General features: G+C 43.7%; 2 protein-coding genes across 10 annotated transcripts in view; one reads left to right on the top strand and one right to left on the bottom strand.

The window, feature by feature from the left end:
• Positions 1–9,587, bottom strand: NDUFB1 (NADH:ubiquinone oxidoreductase subunit B1). 4 transcript variants are annotated; one of them, XM_073349480.2, is made up of 3 exons: positions 9,429–9,587; positions 4,751–4,895; positions 1–93 (listed from the first exon to the last, which is right to left on the bottom strand). In XM_073349480.2, the coding sequence occupies exons 2-3, from the start codon at positions 4,888–4,890 to the stop codon at positions 57–59; spliced, it is 177 nt and encodes a 58-aa protein (XP_073205581.1). In that variant the 5' UTR covers positions 4,891–4,895; positions 9,429–9,587; the 3' UTR covers positions 1–56. The 4 variants fall into 4 exon arrangements, with proteins under 4 accessions (XP_073205581.1, XP_073205578.1, XP_073205580.1 ...); XM_073349477.2 differs by lacking the exon at positions 9,429–9,587 and adding an exon at positions 8,838–8,964; XM_073349479.1 differs by lacking the exon at positions 9,429–9,587 and adding an exon at positions 8,520–8,831.
• CPSF2 (cleavage and polyadenylation specific factor 2) overlaps positions 8,932–15,329 on the top strand; it is a 27,510-nt gene continuing 21,112 nt past the window's right edge. The window contains exons 1-2 of one of the 6 annotated variants that reach the window (XM_073349472.2): positions 9,163–9,768; positions 12,450–12,584. In XM_073349472.2, coding sequence (XP_073205573.1) covers positions 12,488–12,584 — 97 coding nt within the window. In that variant the 5' untranslated portion in view covers positions 9,163–9,768; positions 12,450–12,487. Of the gene's footprint in view, positions 9,026–9,162; positions 9,769–12,296; positions 12,585–13,373; positions 14,265–15,329 lie in introns of those variants that run through there. The other 5 variants (XM_073349475.2, XM_073349474.2, XM_073349473.2 and 2 more) reach the window with 5 other exon arrangements.

A 15,329-nucleotide genomic window follows, 5' to 3' on the forward strand; every position in this document is an offset into this window, starting at 1 on the left:
TTGTTATACACGTTAATTTAATTACATGGAAGAATTTCCCATTTCACGGACAGCCTTTATTTCCAGGTAACTTCTTCACCGGGTTTCAATTCCCTGTGTGGAGGGGAAAAAAAATTAGGATAGTAAAATTAGGTAGTGCACAGGACTTTTGCAGACGGTAATCTACATTACTGTTCATAGATTTAAGTTAGTGTTTCACTAGCTTAATTATGAGGTATTTTGTAACAGATCTTGATTTCTATTTTAACTTTTAAGAATAATTAATATTCTTGACTTTCCTTATAACTGTTAATCAGAAACTGTATCATTTGAACAACTGGTCTTCCCCTCTTCTTAAGGGTTAGGACCACTTTTTTCTGTGTACTTTCTTTATTATACTCTGGACTCCCTTTCACATTAGCCTCCCCCCCCACCCCAATGAGTGCTGTAGAGAAGACCCTGCAGCAGCAGATCTCCATTGACTAAAATGGGCTTCATGGCAGGGTCCACTCACATTGGACTGGAGCTCATTGGACAATTGTGGCCTTAGATATCATGTGTGGCTAATGAGGACTTGAAGTAGAGCTTAGGAACATGACAAAGACACCTATAAAATGGTTAGAAGAGTTGATAGAAAGCAACTGAACAAGATGCATCTTCAGCAGTCCCTGCCCCTGTTAGTATGAAAACAAATGGATTTAGGAGCCAATCCCTCATGTATGTGCTGTTCCCAATGAAGTCAATGGGACTTCAGTACCAGGCAGATTGGTTGAAACTATATTAAAGAACAGAATTATTGGGAAAGAGTCAACATGGCTTTTGTAAAAGGAAATCATGTCTCACAAATCTGTTAGAATTCTTTGAGGATGTCAACAGACACATGGACAAGGGTGATCCAGTTGATATATAGTACCTGGACTTTAAGAAAGCCTTGGACAAGGTCCCAAACCAAAGGCTCTTAAGCAAAGTCAGCAGTCATGGGATAAAGGGAAGGTTCTCTCATGGATCAGTAACTGAGTAAAAGATAGAAATCAAAGGGTATGATCTGTACTGGGACCAGTGTTTCCTCTAATTTTTTATGTCCATGTGTGGAACGAATTTTGTTATGTTCACCAATATGGTAGTGATGTGTGACATCACCTTCATATTAGTGCTAACAAAATTCATGTGGTGGGGGTGGGGCCAAGGGATTTGGAGTTTGGGAGGGGGCTCAGGAACGGGGCAGAGGGTTCAGGGGGTGAGGGCTCGGGCTGGGAGTGCGGACTCTGGGGTGGGGCTGGGGAGTGAGGGGGGGCTCAGGGCTATGGCAGAGGGTTGGAGTGTGGCGGGGATGAGGGATCTCGCTAGGGGTGTGGGCTCTGGGAAGGAGCTGGGGATGAGGAGTGCAGGAGGGGGCTCAGGGTTGGGGAAGAGGGTGAGGGCTCCGGCTAGGGGTAAAAGCTCTGGAGTGGGGAGGGGCTCAAGGTGTGGGAGGGGGCTCAGGGCTGGGGCAGACTCCCCCTAGCCCTCTCTTGCCACAGTAACTCAGGGCTCCTCTCCCTGGCAGCTCTGGTGGGGCCGGGGGCGGGGCTCCTCTCCACAGCAGGGCCAGGTGACAGCTCCTCTCCCCGGCAGCTCCTGAGAGCCTACTGCACAGCCGCACAGCTTGCGGGGAACATAGACCAGGACCTGTGCTGTTCACCATATTCATAAATTATCTGGAAAAGGGGGTTAACAGTGAGATGGCAAAATTTGCAGAAGATACAAAATTAGTCAAGATTGCAGTCAGCTTTGGACTTATCTAACAGTGACAAATGGATTTCTATCACTGGGCAACAAAATGGCAGATGAAATTCAGTATTCATAATTGTAAAGTAGGGCTGTCGATTAATCGTGGTTAATTCACACAATTAATTCAAAAAAATTAATCACAATTAAAAAATTAATTATTCCCCTTTTTAATCGCACTATTAAACAATAGACTACCAATTGAAATTTATTAAGTATTTTGGATGTTTTTCTACATTTTCATATCTATTGTATTCTGTGTTGTAATTAAAATCAAGTGTATATTATTTTATTATAAATATTTGCACCGTAAAAATGATAAAAGAAATAGTATTTTTCAATTCACCTCATAAAAGTACTCTAGTACAATCTCTGTCATGAAAGTGCAACTTACAAATGTAGGTTTTTTGCTATGTAACTGCACTCAGAAACAAAGCAATATAAAACTTCAGAGCCTACAGGTCCACTCAGTCCTACTTCTTGTTCAGCCAATCATTAAGACAGACAATTTTGTTTACATTTACGGGAGATAATGCTGCACTCTTCTTATTTGTAATGTCACCAGAAAGTGAGAACAGGCATTTGCATGGCACTTTTGTAGCCAGTATGCAAGATATTTACATGCCAGATATGCCAAAGATTTGTATGCCCCTTCATGCTTCGGCCACCATTCCAAAGGACATGCTTCCATGCTGATGATGCTCGTAAAAAAAAATACGTTAATTAAATTTGTGACTGACCTTGGGGGAGAATGGTATGTCCCCTGCTGTTTTACCCACATTGTGCCATATATTTGATGTTATAGGAGTCTTAGATGATGACCCAGCACCAAACATGCCAAACCCGTGAAAAAACCGCAGATACTGGGCTTGTTTTTGGCTTAATTGGCTTGTGAGTTGCTTTTTGGGCCTGTAGCCTGTTGCAGCTTGTTGCTTCTTTTTTTTTTTTTTTTTTGATTGGCTCCTGGCAAGCAGGGGCAGGGCGGAGCAAGGAGAGGAAAAGAGTCAGGGGTGTACAGCGGGCCAACCAGAGTCCCAGACTGCACGCCATGGGGATCTAGTCACAGAGTGTTGGGGTTCTTAGGGATTGGCTTGTTTTGGCCTTGTTTTGAAATGGGATTAGCTTGATTTTTGGCTTATTGTGAAATTCAGGGTGCTTATTTACTGTGTGAAAATTGGCACCTGTGCCCAGCACATGTTGTTCATTTTAAGAACACTTTCACAGCAGATCTGACAAAACGCAAAGAAGGTACCAATGTGACATTTCTAAAGATAGGTACAGCACTCGACCCTTCCAAAATCTGAGAGGGAATGGTGGTTGAAGCGCGAAGGGACATATGAATCTTTAGTGCATCTGGCACATAAATACCTTGCAATGCCTGCTACAAAAGTGCCATGCGAACACCTGTTCTCACTTTCAGGTGACATTGTAAACAAGAAGTGGGCAGCATTATCTCCTGGAAATGTAAGCAATTTTGTTTGCCTGAGCAATTGGCTGAACAAGAAGTAGGACTGAGTGCACTTGCAGGCTCAAAAATTTTACATTGTTTTATTTTTGAATGCAGGGGGTTTTTTTGGTTTTTTTTTTTTACATAATTCTGCATTTGTAAATTCAACTTTCATGATAAAGAGATTGCACACAGTACTTGTATTAAGTGAACTGAAAAATACTATTTCTTCTTTTTTACAGCGCAAATACTTGTAATCAAAAATAAATAAATATAAAATGAGCACTGTATACTTTGTATTCTGTGTTGTAATTGAAATAAACATATTTGAAAATGTAGAAAACATCCAAAACTATTTAAATGGTATTCTATTATTGTTTAACAGTGCGATAAATCGCACGATTAATTTTTTTAATCGCTTGACAGCTCTACTGCAAAGTAATGCACTTTGGAAAATGTAAGCCCAACTATACATACAAAATGATGGAGTCTAAATTAGTTGTTACCACTAAAGGAGATCTTGGAATCATTGTGGATAGTACTCTGAAAACATCGGCTCAATGTGCAGCAGCGGTCAAAAAAAGCTTACAGAATGTTAGGAACCATTAGAAAAGGGATAGATAATAAGACAGAAAATATCATAAAACCACTATACAAATCCATGGTATGCTCACACCGCAAATACTAAGTGTAGTTCTGGTCACCCCATCTCAAAAAAGATACATTAGAATTGGAGAAGGTATAGAAAACGGCAACAAAAGTCATTAAGGGTATGGAACAGCTTTCATACAAGGAGATGAAAAAAACTGATTGTTAAGCATACAAAAGAGACAACTAAAGGGAGAGACGATAGAGATCTACATAAAATGATTAATGGCGTGGAGAAAGTGAATAAAGAAGTGTTATTTATGCCTTGACATAACACAAGAACCATGGGTCACCCAATGAAATTAATAGGCAGCAGGTTTAAAACAAGCATAAGGAAGTATTTCTTCACACAGCGAACAGTCACCCTGTGGAACTCTTTGACAGAAGACGTTGTGAAGGCCACAAGTATAACTGAGTTCAGAAAAGAATTAGATAAGTTCATGGAAGGGTAGGTCCATCAATAGCTATTTGCCAAGATGGTCAGGGATTCAACCCCATGCTTTGGGTGTCCCTAAACAACTGACTGCCAGAAGCTGGGACTGGAAAACAGGGGATGGATCACTTGATCATTGCCCTGTTCTGTTCATTCCCTCTGAACCATATGGCAGCAGCCACTGTCGGAAGACAGGATACTGGGCTAGACGGACCATTGGTCTGACCCAGTATAGCCATTCTTATGACATTCATTTGGGGAAGGATTGCAAGATTTCTTAACTCCATCTAATCTAAATGGGAGTTGAGAACACTGATCACCTCACTTGAAGTGCTCAACATTTTGCAGGACAGGACCTACAGGACAAAATCCTGCATCCTTTGAAGTCAATATCAAAACTCACATCACTTCAATGGGAGCAGGATTAGGCCTTTCAGACAGATTATTTTGTTTAAAAAGTTGTGTCATAAACTAACCTTTTAAATAACATGCTCTTGTTTCTGAAAGCTGATAGTTTTTCATCATTCCTTCTGTCCAGATAGCATCCAATAACAAATCCCATGGGACACAAAATATGGACCCAGTATTCACGCACAGCTTGGACAAAATTCACCATGATTGCTAGAACGAAAAAAAACAGCAACCATGGGGTGGGGGGAAGAGGAGACAAAAATCTGAACATAGAAACCACTGCATATATCTAGTACATACAACCTCCTATAATGGAATTTTCTCTATGCAATCATGAACATCTGAAGGTTAACACATATTTTAACTAGAGGAAAATGCTGCTCTCAGGTCCACATGGAATTCCTAGGAACAGCCAGATACTGGAATCTAGATTGAATTTGTAGTACTGACAGTAGAATTTTGCCCTGTGGGAACAGGAATGCAACCCAATTAATAAACTATTTTAAGGTGATCATAGGTTGAGTATTTGCATTTAAAATTATGGCAAAATTCCCTCACTAGAAATCATCCTAATAATGCACCATTTATGAGGTGTCTGCCTTGCTGTAAAATATAATACTTGTTCTCAACAAACATTTATAAAGCAGGAATTTTCATAGTATTCATCTATAAAATCTAGATGCAATTACTGTACAGTGGTGCACAACTGGTTGCGAGGCCATCCTCAAAAAGTAAAAAGAAAAAGGAGTACTTGTGGCACCTTAGAGACTAACAAATTTATTTGAGCATACGCTTTTGTGAGCTACAGCTCACTTCATCAGATGCTGCATGTATCTGATGAAATGAGCTGTAGCTCACGAAAGCTTATGCTCAAATAAATTGGTTAGTCTCTAAGGTGCCACAAGTACTCCTTTTCTTTTTGCGGATATAGACTAACACGGCTGCTACTCTGAAACCTCAAAGAGTAGTTATCAGTGGTCCACTGTCAAACTGGGAAGACTTATCAGATGGGGACCTGAAGGGATCGGTCACTGGTTTGGTATTATTCAATATTTTCATTAATGACTTGAATGATTGAGCGGAGAGTATTCTTATAAAATTTGCATATGACACCAAGCACTTTGAAGGACAGGATTAGAATTCAGATGACCTTGATACTTCGGAGACTTGGTCTGAAATCAGTAAGATGAAATTAAATAAAGACAACCGCCAACCTACACTTCAGAAAGAAAAATCATGCACAAATACAAAATGAGGAATAAATGGCAAGGCAGCAGTACTGCAGAAGAGGATCTGGGGGTTTTAGTAGATCACAAATTGAATATGAGTCAACAATATGATGCTGTTGTGAAAAAGGCAACTGTCACTCTGGTATATATTAACAGGGGTGAAAGACATGGGAGGTAATTGTTCTGCTCTACCTGGCTCTGGTGAGGCCTCAGCTAGAAATACTGTGTTCAATTTTGAGCATCACAGTTGAAGGATGTGAACAAATTGGAGAGAATCCAGAGGACAGCAACAAAAAATGGTAAGAGGCTTGGGAAACATGAGCTATGAGAAAAAATTGAAAGAACTGGGCATGCTAGGCTAGATTAACAAAGAAATTTAGGTACCTAGAAAATCAACAGTATTCACAAAACTGGGGTTTGGCACCTAGGCTCCCTATACAATGAAAGAGCACAGATAGATGCCTAAGAATGGGATTCACAAAAGGCAGCATGCCAGGACATTCTTTTCCTAAGATAATCAAGGGGAAGCACTGAACCAGGGGTGTGTGCTAAGGCATACCCCTCTGTCAGAGCTAGGCACCTATGTCTGGACTGCAGGGAGGCATCTCCCTCTGATTGGGACTCTCAGTTGCAAACGCTGTCTTGGAGATAGGTGTCTCTACCACTTTTGCAAGAAGATGGTGGGGGGGAAGGGGGCAGTGGTGCAAGGGACGGAATGAAGGGAGAAGACAGAGGGCTATGAGAGGAGAAGCTCCCTCTTAGCCCAGTGGTCAGGTATTTGCCTGGGATGTGAAGACCCCAAGTTGAAGTCCCCACTCCACTTGAGGAAAATATGTGAACTGAACAGGGATCTGACATCTCTTAATTGAGTGCCCTAGCCACTGGGCTCTGAGATATTCTAATCCGAGGCTCTCTCAATCTTTCCTGTTGAAGCTGTTCCACTGTGGGTAAATATTTTAAACAGTCATTGGAGCAGGGGAACTGGATTCTGGGTCTCCCTCCTCCCAGGTGAATACTCTAACCAAAAGGCCACAAAGTCATTCTCATGCTTGCTCTCTCTGGTCAAATGATTCTTTCATTATTTATCCACAGTGCGACAGTTTCAACACTGGGGGGAGGTCAGAAAGAGGGCTGGGGGAGAAGAGATAGAAAGTGCATGTGTGAGTATGACTCTGTAGTCTGGTAGTTAGAGCACTCACCACAGAGGTAGAAGATCCATGATCCTGTCCCCTTGCTTCAATGACTTATTTATTTATTCATACACAGTGGAACAGCTTCCATCAGGGAGACTGAAGGAGCCCCACAACAGAATATCCCATACTCCAGCAGGTAGGAAGCTCACCAGAGATGTGCCAGATCCCTCTTCATGTTCCTTCTCCCCTTCAGGCAGAGGGGGGAGTTGAACCAGTGGTCTCCCACCTTACTGATGAGTAACCTAACCACCAGGCTAAAAATTATGAGAGTTCCTCCCCGCCTCTGGCCATTGTGTGAACTGGTCTATTAGGCCCAATCTGGCAGGTCTGAACACACTTACCAAATAAAACTCCACAAGGAAGTTAAGTGTTCCTCTGCCTAATTTTTCCTGGTTTGTGCATCACTCTGGAGCCTTACGTGTCCAGGTGCCTGCCATGGGTCTACAATATGCATGCACAGAGGCAGAAACCTAAGTACCTAAGGAACTTTTACTGCACACGTTTAGGTGCTGAGCAACTTTGGTGCCTAGAAGATTTAGGGGCAGCTGAGTGGGGGTTTTTGTGATGAGGCCTGATTCTGGGATTTAGGGGCCTAAAGTGGCAGCTAGATGCCTAAGTCCTTCTGTGAATCTAGTCCATTTAGTCTAGAGTTGAGAAGGCTGAGAGGGAACATGATAACACTCTTCAAATATACAGTATATAAAAGACTATTGTAAAGAGGAGGGTGAGCAATTATTCTCCTTATCCATGGAGGGTAGAACAAGAAGCAATCATCTTAATTTACAGCAAGGGAGATTTACGTTAGAGAGGAAAACCTTCAAACTATAGGGATAGTTAAGCACTGAAACAGATTACTAAAGGAGGTGGTGGGGGTTATCAAGAACAGGTTTGACAAACGTGTCAAAGACGATCCTCAGTGCAGGGGGATGGACTATAACCTCGAGGTCCCTTCCATCCCTACATTTCTATAATGCTATGACTACCACTCGGTTAGTATTTCAGTAGCAACAAGCTAGAAAAGGAAGTTATATATTAATGGTAATATCAGACTTCATAAACTCTCTAATGCCCTTTCCAATCACATTGGCCAAACTTTTCCAGATGCTAGTTGTTTTTTAGAATGACAAGGGAGGAAAGCTGAGGAAGCTGCGGCCCAACAATGAGCTTAAAATTGCTGAACTAGACCTTGCCTGCATACAAACTCCAAAGAATAAAAACCAAGAAATATTAACCAGGTACCTTAAAAGCAACAGAAAAACCAAACGCTTTTTAAGTACTACATTAAATGTATTGAAGGACATAAACCTCACGTCTGAACGGAGTGCAGTCTCCTGGTCTGCCCACAAGCCCAGGCACCCCTGGCTCAAGCCTCACCCTGCAGGGCTGCGTTTGAAGATTATAAACACACCTACCCACACGCTGAGTTCTGCAGACGGTTTGTGCGGTGCTCGTAAGCCCTCCCCGGGCGGGGCCGCGTCCGCCACTGAGCTTGTACAGCACCTAACACGGGGCCCCGGCTGCTGCCAGTGGCATTACGGAATCCGTACCACACGATCGGAGGACGAGAGCCACTCCACGCGGGCCCTGTTGTATTACTGAAGTAGCCCCACGCCGCACTAACAGCCACTGCCCCGGCCCGCCCCGCGCGATGGAGCCGTGTTCCCAGCCAGCGACCAGCTGTGGACAAACGTGCAGCCCCCGGGGCCTCCTCGCCCACAGCTCCCGCTCACCTGCCGCCTGCTGCCGGGCCTAGGCCTGCCGCCGCCCGCGTCGAGCCCAAGGACAACTAGGGCCAGTCAAGCAGCTGCTATTGGACAAACCACCAGCCTGCCGGCACAGACCATTAACTGCGGAGAGGGGGGATTCGCTTGCCCCCGGGCCGGTTGAAACTATTTCGAAGTTCCACCCCGCCGCCCTTGTGAGTCTCTATGGCGCGACTCCCGTAACTAATGCGGGTGCGAGGCCGCAAGGCCCGAGTGTCCCGATCCATACTCCCCTGGGCTGCCAATGGTACAGTCTATTTCCCTTTCGCTTTCTCCTACGCCAGGCTCCTGAGCCTCGCCTCCCCTTCTCAGTTCAAAATGGCGGCGGCTGTGGAAGACACGGGGTCTGGCTGGCTGGGGTTCCCCCTGTGCTGTCCCCACTGAGTTTAGGGGGCTGAGGGCAGCGGCGTGGGGCTGGTGGTGAGGTAGGTGCTGGGGTGTCTCCTCCCCCCATGTCCCCGGGCAGAGCCTGATACAGCGACCTGGCCCCTGGCGAGCAAGGAGGCTGCCCGTCCCAGCGCGTGAGGCCGGGGGACTGGTCTGGGTTGGGGAGCTTACCTCAGCGCCCCCCCTCATCAGCGAGAGCGCGGGGGAGGCGCTTCCTTGCCGCCGGGTTGGCTTGGGCTCGGGACCGAGCGCGGGAGAGCGAGGGGGGCGAGCTGGGGACAGGAGACCCCCGAGCGAGGGGGGCACCTCCAGAGAGAGGCGGGAGTGAGAGACTGTGCTCCTCAGAGCGAGGCCGCTGGGGACAGGGGGCAGTGAGTGAACCAGATCTGTGTGTGAGTGTGTCCTGCTAGCATTGCATCTCCTTAGGGGAGACCTCTAGCCTTCTGGAAATGACAGAATCATAGACATGTGGCTGTAAGGGATCTGTGAAGTCCTCTAGTTCAGCCCCATGGTAAGTTAACCTAGACCACCCCTGCCAGGTATTTATCCAGCCTGTTTTTAAACTCCTCCAAAGATGGGTGTTGTACAAGTTCCCTGGGAAGAGAATAGAGTTAGAAAAAAAATTCTAATATCTAACCATGTTTTTTCTTGCTGCAGATTAAGCCCTTTACTTCTAGTCCTGCTTTAAGTGGACATGGAGACCAGTTGAGCATAATCCTCTTAGTAACAGCACTTGAAGACATAATTGAAGACTATTTTCAGGTTCCCTCTGTTTTCTTTTCTCAAGACTACACATGCCCAGTCTTCAGAAAAAGGAGGCCAAAGTGTGACTCACTGTTTTCATTAGTATTTCTTAAAAGTTATATTTTAAAATACTGCTCGATTGTAGTGACCATTATGAAATGGTGAGTTCATGCTTCTAAGGAATTGGTAGGAGGGAAAACAGCATAATAAAGATAATGGATTTCAAGAAGGCAGACATTAGCAAACTCAGGGAATTGGTAGGTAAGATCCCATTGGAAGCAAGTCTAAGAGGAAAAACAGTTTGAGAGAGTTAGTAGTTTTTTAAAGAGACATTATTAAGGGCACAAGAGCAAACTATCTTGCATAGGAAAGATAGAAACTATGGCAAGAGACTACCCTGGCCTAACCAGAAAATCTTCAGTGATCTGAAAATCAAAAGAGTCCTATAAAAATGGTAATTAGGTCAAAGTAAAAAGGATGAATATTTATTAAAAACACAAGTAGATAGGGAAACAATTAGAAAGGCCAAGGCACAAAATGAGATTAAACTAGCTAGAGACATAAAAGGTAACAAGAAAACATTCTTCAAATAGATTAGAAGCAAGAGGAAGACCAAGGACAAGATAGGCTCATTACTCAATGGGCGGGGGTGGGGAGACAGTAACAGAAAATGTGGAAATGACAGAAGTGCTAAATTTTTCATTTTTCACCAAAAAGATTAGTTTTGGACATCTAACATAGTGAATGTCAATGAAAATGAGGTAGGACCTGAGACTAAAATAGGAAAAGAACACGTTGAAAGTTTCTTAGACAAGTTAGGTATCTTTGAGTCAGGAGGGCCTGATGAAATACATCCTGAAATACTCAAGGAGCTGACTGAAGAAATATCTGAGCCATTAGAAATTATCTTTGAAAACTCATGGAAGATGGGAGAGATTCCAGAGGACTGGCAGAGAGCAAATGTAGTGCCAGTCTATAAAAATGGAGAATATAGACCAGTCAGCTTAACTTCAGTACCTAGAAGATAAGGTGATAAGTAACAGTCAACATGGATTTGACAAGAACAAAAAAAATTTAAAAAAATTAATTGCGATTAATGGTGCAATTAAACAATAATAGAATACCGTTTATTTAAATATTTTTGGATGTTTTCTACATTTTCAAATATATTCAAGTATAACCGTATACAAAGTGTACAGTGCTTACTTTATATTTATTTTTATTACAAATATTTGCACGGTGAAAACAAAAGAAATGGTATTTTTCAATTCCCCTAATACAAGTACTGTAGTGCAATCTCTTTATCATGAAAGTTGAACTTACAAATATAGAATTATGTACAAAAAAACCTGCATTCAAAAATAAAACAATGTGAAACTTTAGAGCCAAGAAGTGCACTCAGTCCTATTTCTTGTTCAGCCAATCACTCAAACAAACAAGTTTGTTTACATTTGAGGGAAGGAATGCTGCCCGCTTCTTGTTTACAGTGTCACCTGAAAGTGAGAACAGGTGTTCTCATGGCACTGTGGTAGCCAGCCTTGCAAGATATTTGCATGCCAGATTCACTAAAGATTCATATGTCCCTTCATGCTTCAACCGCCATTCCAGGGAACATGCGTCCATGCTGATGACGGGTTCTGCTTGATAACCATCCAAAGCAGTGCGGACCGACGTATGTTCATTTTCATTAGCTGAGTCAAATGCCACCAGCACAAGGTTGATTTTCTTTTTTGGTGGTTTGAGTTCTTTAGTTTCCGCATCGGAATGTTGCTCTTTTAAGACTTCTGAAAGCATGCTCCACACCTTATCCCTCTGAAATTGGTACCTTCCTTGCGTTTTGTTAACAAGCATCATCATCATGGAAGCATGTCCTCTGAAATGGTGGCCAAAGTATGAAGGGGCATACAAATGTTTACTATGTCCGGCATATAAATACCTCGCAGTGCTGCCTAGAAAAGAAGTCCCATGTGAACGTCTGTTCTTGCTTTCTGGTGACGTAAATAAGAAATGGGCAGCTTTATCTTCTGTAAATGTAAACTAACTTGTTTGTCTTACCGATTGGGTGAACAAAAAGTAGCAGGGAGTGGACTTGTAGTCTCTAAAGTTTTGCAATGTTTTGTTTTTGAGTGCAGTTAAGCAACCAAAAACAATTTACATCTGTAAGTTGTAGTTTCACGATAAAGAGTTTGTACTATGGTACTTTTATGAGGTGAACTGAAAAATACTGTGTTTTATCATTTTTACAGTGCAAATATTTGTAATAATAATTCTATAAAATGAGCAGTGTACACTTTGTATTCTGTGTTGTAATTGAATCAATATATTTGAAAATGTAGAAAAACATCCTTTTTTTTGTAAATTTCAATTAGTATTCTTTTGTTTAACAATGTGATTAAAACTGATTAATCATGATTGGGTTTTTTTGAGTTAACTGCAATTAATCAACAGCTGTAGTAGACGCCTTGTGGATGGGGGGAAAATGGTAGATGTTTACTTCTGGAGGGAAGTCGCAAGAGTGGTTATGTGCCCCTCCCCACCAGCACAGGCATATCGTTTCAGGTGCCCGGAGCAGCCAGCAGACAGGTAAATCACTATGTGGGGGGATGCCCCAGCTGGTGGCTACTACCCTGTGCCAGGCTCAGCTGCTAGTCTTGACTGGGAGGACAGAACTTCCTCTTCCCTGGCAAGTAGCGGCCGGGGTTGGGTCAGACCCACTCCCAGAAACCTCCCATGGCTGCAGGAAGCACCGCATCCCCACTTCCTGCCTCCATCATTTCTTCAGCCATGGGAGAGGGGTCACTGTATGGGGACCTGCTCCCTTGTCCACCCAACCCCCGTGCATCCTGACCTCTCCATACCTAGGCCTGCTGAGCCTTATCCTCCCTGTGCTTGAACCTCCACCCGGCCGAGCCCCTTCCCCTGCATCTGGACTGCCACCCCTGCAGCCATACCAGCCCCTGTTGAGCACCCACGCTTGAACCTCCACCCCAGTGAACCCCTCACTGGACCACCCTGACAAGCTCTGCACCTGGACCCCCAACCAGCTGCACCCGGACTCCAGCCCCTAGCACCTGAAACCCCTCGCTGAACCTCCCTCACCCCTTCTCATTCCCATCTCCCCCACACCTCCCTGCTGAGCCCCAACCACCTTCACCTGGACCCCTCTGCAAAGTCCCATTCCCCCACACTGGGAACCCCCGAACGAGCCCCTGTGCATCCAGTTGCGTTCCCACACTTGGACCATAAGAATGGCCATACTGGATCAGACCAAAGGTTCATCTAGCCCAGAATCCTATCTTCCGATATTGGGCAAGGCCGGGTGCTTCAGAGGGAATGAACAGAACAGGTAATCATCAAGTGATGCATCCCCTGTTGCCCATTCCCAGCTTCTGGCAAACAGAGGCTAGGGACTGCCCCACTGAGCCCCTGCATCCAGCTTGTCCCACATAGAACTCTCTCACCCTGCTTCTGGATCCTCTCCACACTTGGGTCCTGTGGGGCTGAGCCTGCCTGCCCCACACCTGGATCAGGGACCAGTGCATATGTAAGCAAGCGAGAGGGGCATCGTCTCTCGATCTTGGTTTGTCTGGTATGGAGGGGCCCGGCCCTGGGCTGTTTGTGGAACAGGCCCAGCCCTTGCACTGTGTGAGTGTCTGGAGGAGCATTACTGCTGAATCTGTTTCTGGGGGGGTTGCCGCAGGGTGATCTCCCACCTCCATGCAGCCAGTGGCAAGTGCTCCCTACTGCCATGTTAGAGCCTGTACGTTTATTGATGAAATATGCAACATTTTTAATTTTTTTGTGCAGAATTCCCTCAAGAATGAGGGTGGTATATTTTGACATTAGTAAGGTTTTTGATACTGTCTTGCAAGACCTCATAAACAAACTAGGGAAATATAACCTAGCTGGAGCTGCTATGGCTGCAGAACTGGTTGGAAAACTATTCCCAGAGAGTAGTTATCAATGGTTCTCAATGAAGCTGGAAGGGCTTATCTAGTGGGGTCCTGTAGGGATTGGTCCTAGGTCCAGTTCTATTCAATATCTTCATAAATGATTTATATAATGGCATAGGGAGTGCACTTACAAAATTTGTGGTTGATACCAAGCTGGGGAGAGGTTGCAAGTGCTTTGGAGGATAGGATTGCAGTAGAACCTCAGACTTATGAACGCCAGAGTTACAAACTAACTGGTCAACCACACACCTCATTTGGAACTGGAAGTATGCAGTCAGGCAGCAGCAGAGACCCCCCTCCCAAAAAAAAAGCAAGTACAGTACTGTGGTAAATATAAACTACTAAAAATATAAAGGGAAAGCTTTTTTTAAAAGATTGGATAAGCTACTCTTTCTGTGCTTGATTCATTTACATTAAGATGGTTAAAAACATTTTTTTCTGCATAATAAATTTTCAAAGCTGTATTAAGTCAATGTTCATTGTAAACTTTTGCAAGAACAACCATGTTTTGTGCAGAGTTATGAACAACCTCCACTCCCAAGATGTTCATAAATCTGAGGTTCTACTATAAAATTCACAATGATCTGGAGAAATGGTATGAAGTAAATAGGATGAAATTTGGTGAGGAAAAATGCAAAACAGTCCACTTAGGAAGGATCAATCGATTGCACACGTACAAAATGTGAAACGACTGCCTAAATGTGAAGATGTACTGCTTAAAGGGATCTGGAAACTGTATTTTCCACTGAATGCATCCGATGAAGTGAGCAGTAGCTCATGAAAGCTTATGCTCAAATAAATTTGTTAGTCTCTAAGGTGCCACAAGTACTCCTTTTCTTTTTGGAGATTATAGTGGATCACAAGCTAAATATAAGTTAACCGTTTAACACTGCAAAAAAAGTGGATGTCATTCTGGGATGTATTAGCAGGAGTGTTGTAAGAAAGACACAAAAAGTAATTCTTCCACTCAATGCTGATATGCGCTCAACTGGAGTATTGTGTCCAGTTCTGGGCACCACATTTCAGGAAAGATGTGGACAAACTGGAGAAAGTCCAGAAGAGATCAACAAAAATGATTAAAGGTCTAGAAAACATGACCTATGAGGAAAGACTAAAAAATTGGGTTTGTTTAGTCTGGAGAAGATGTGGGGGAAAGGGGACATAGAAGTTTGTTACAAGGAGGAGGGAGAAAAGTTGTTCTCATTAATCTTTGAGGATAGGACAAGAAGCAATGGGCTTAAATTGCAGCAGGGGTGGTTTAGGTTGGACACTAGGAAAAACTTCCTGTCAGGGTAGTTAAGCACTGAAACAAATTGGATAGGGAGGTTGTGGAGTCTTCATTTTAGAAGTTTTAAAAAACAGGTCCAGCGGTTCT

This window comes from Lepidochelys kempii, chromosome 6 (assembly GCF_965140285.1).
Source record: "Lepidochelys kempii isolate rLepKem1 chromosome 6, rLepKem1.hap1, whole genome shotgun sequence".
Taxonomy (NCBI): domain Eukaryota; kingdom Metazoa; phylum Chordata; order Testudines; family Cheloniidae; genus Lepidochelys; species Lepidochelys kempii.

Excerpts from the sequence above, each read along its gene's own strand:
- NDUFB1 (XM_073349480.2), bottom strand. The coding sequence starts at position 4,890 with ATGGTGAATTTTGTCCAAGCTGTGCGTGAATACTGGGTCCATATTTTG. Across the intron at positions 94-4,750 it reads AAGAGCATGTTATTTAAAAG|GGAATTGAAACCCGGTGAAG; the intron begins GTTAGTTTATGA and ends CCCTCCACACAG.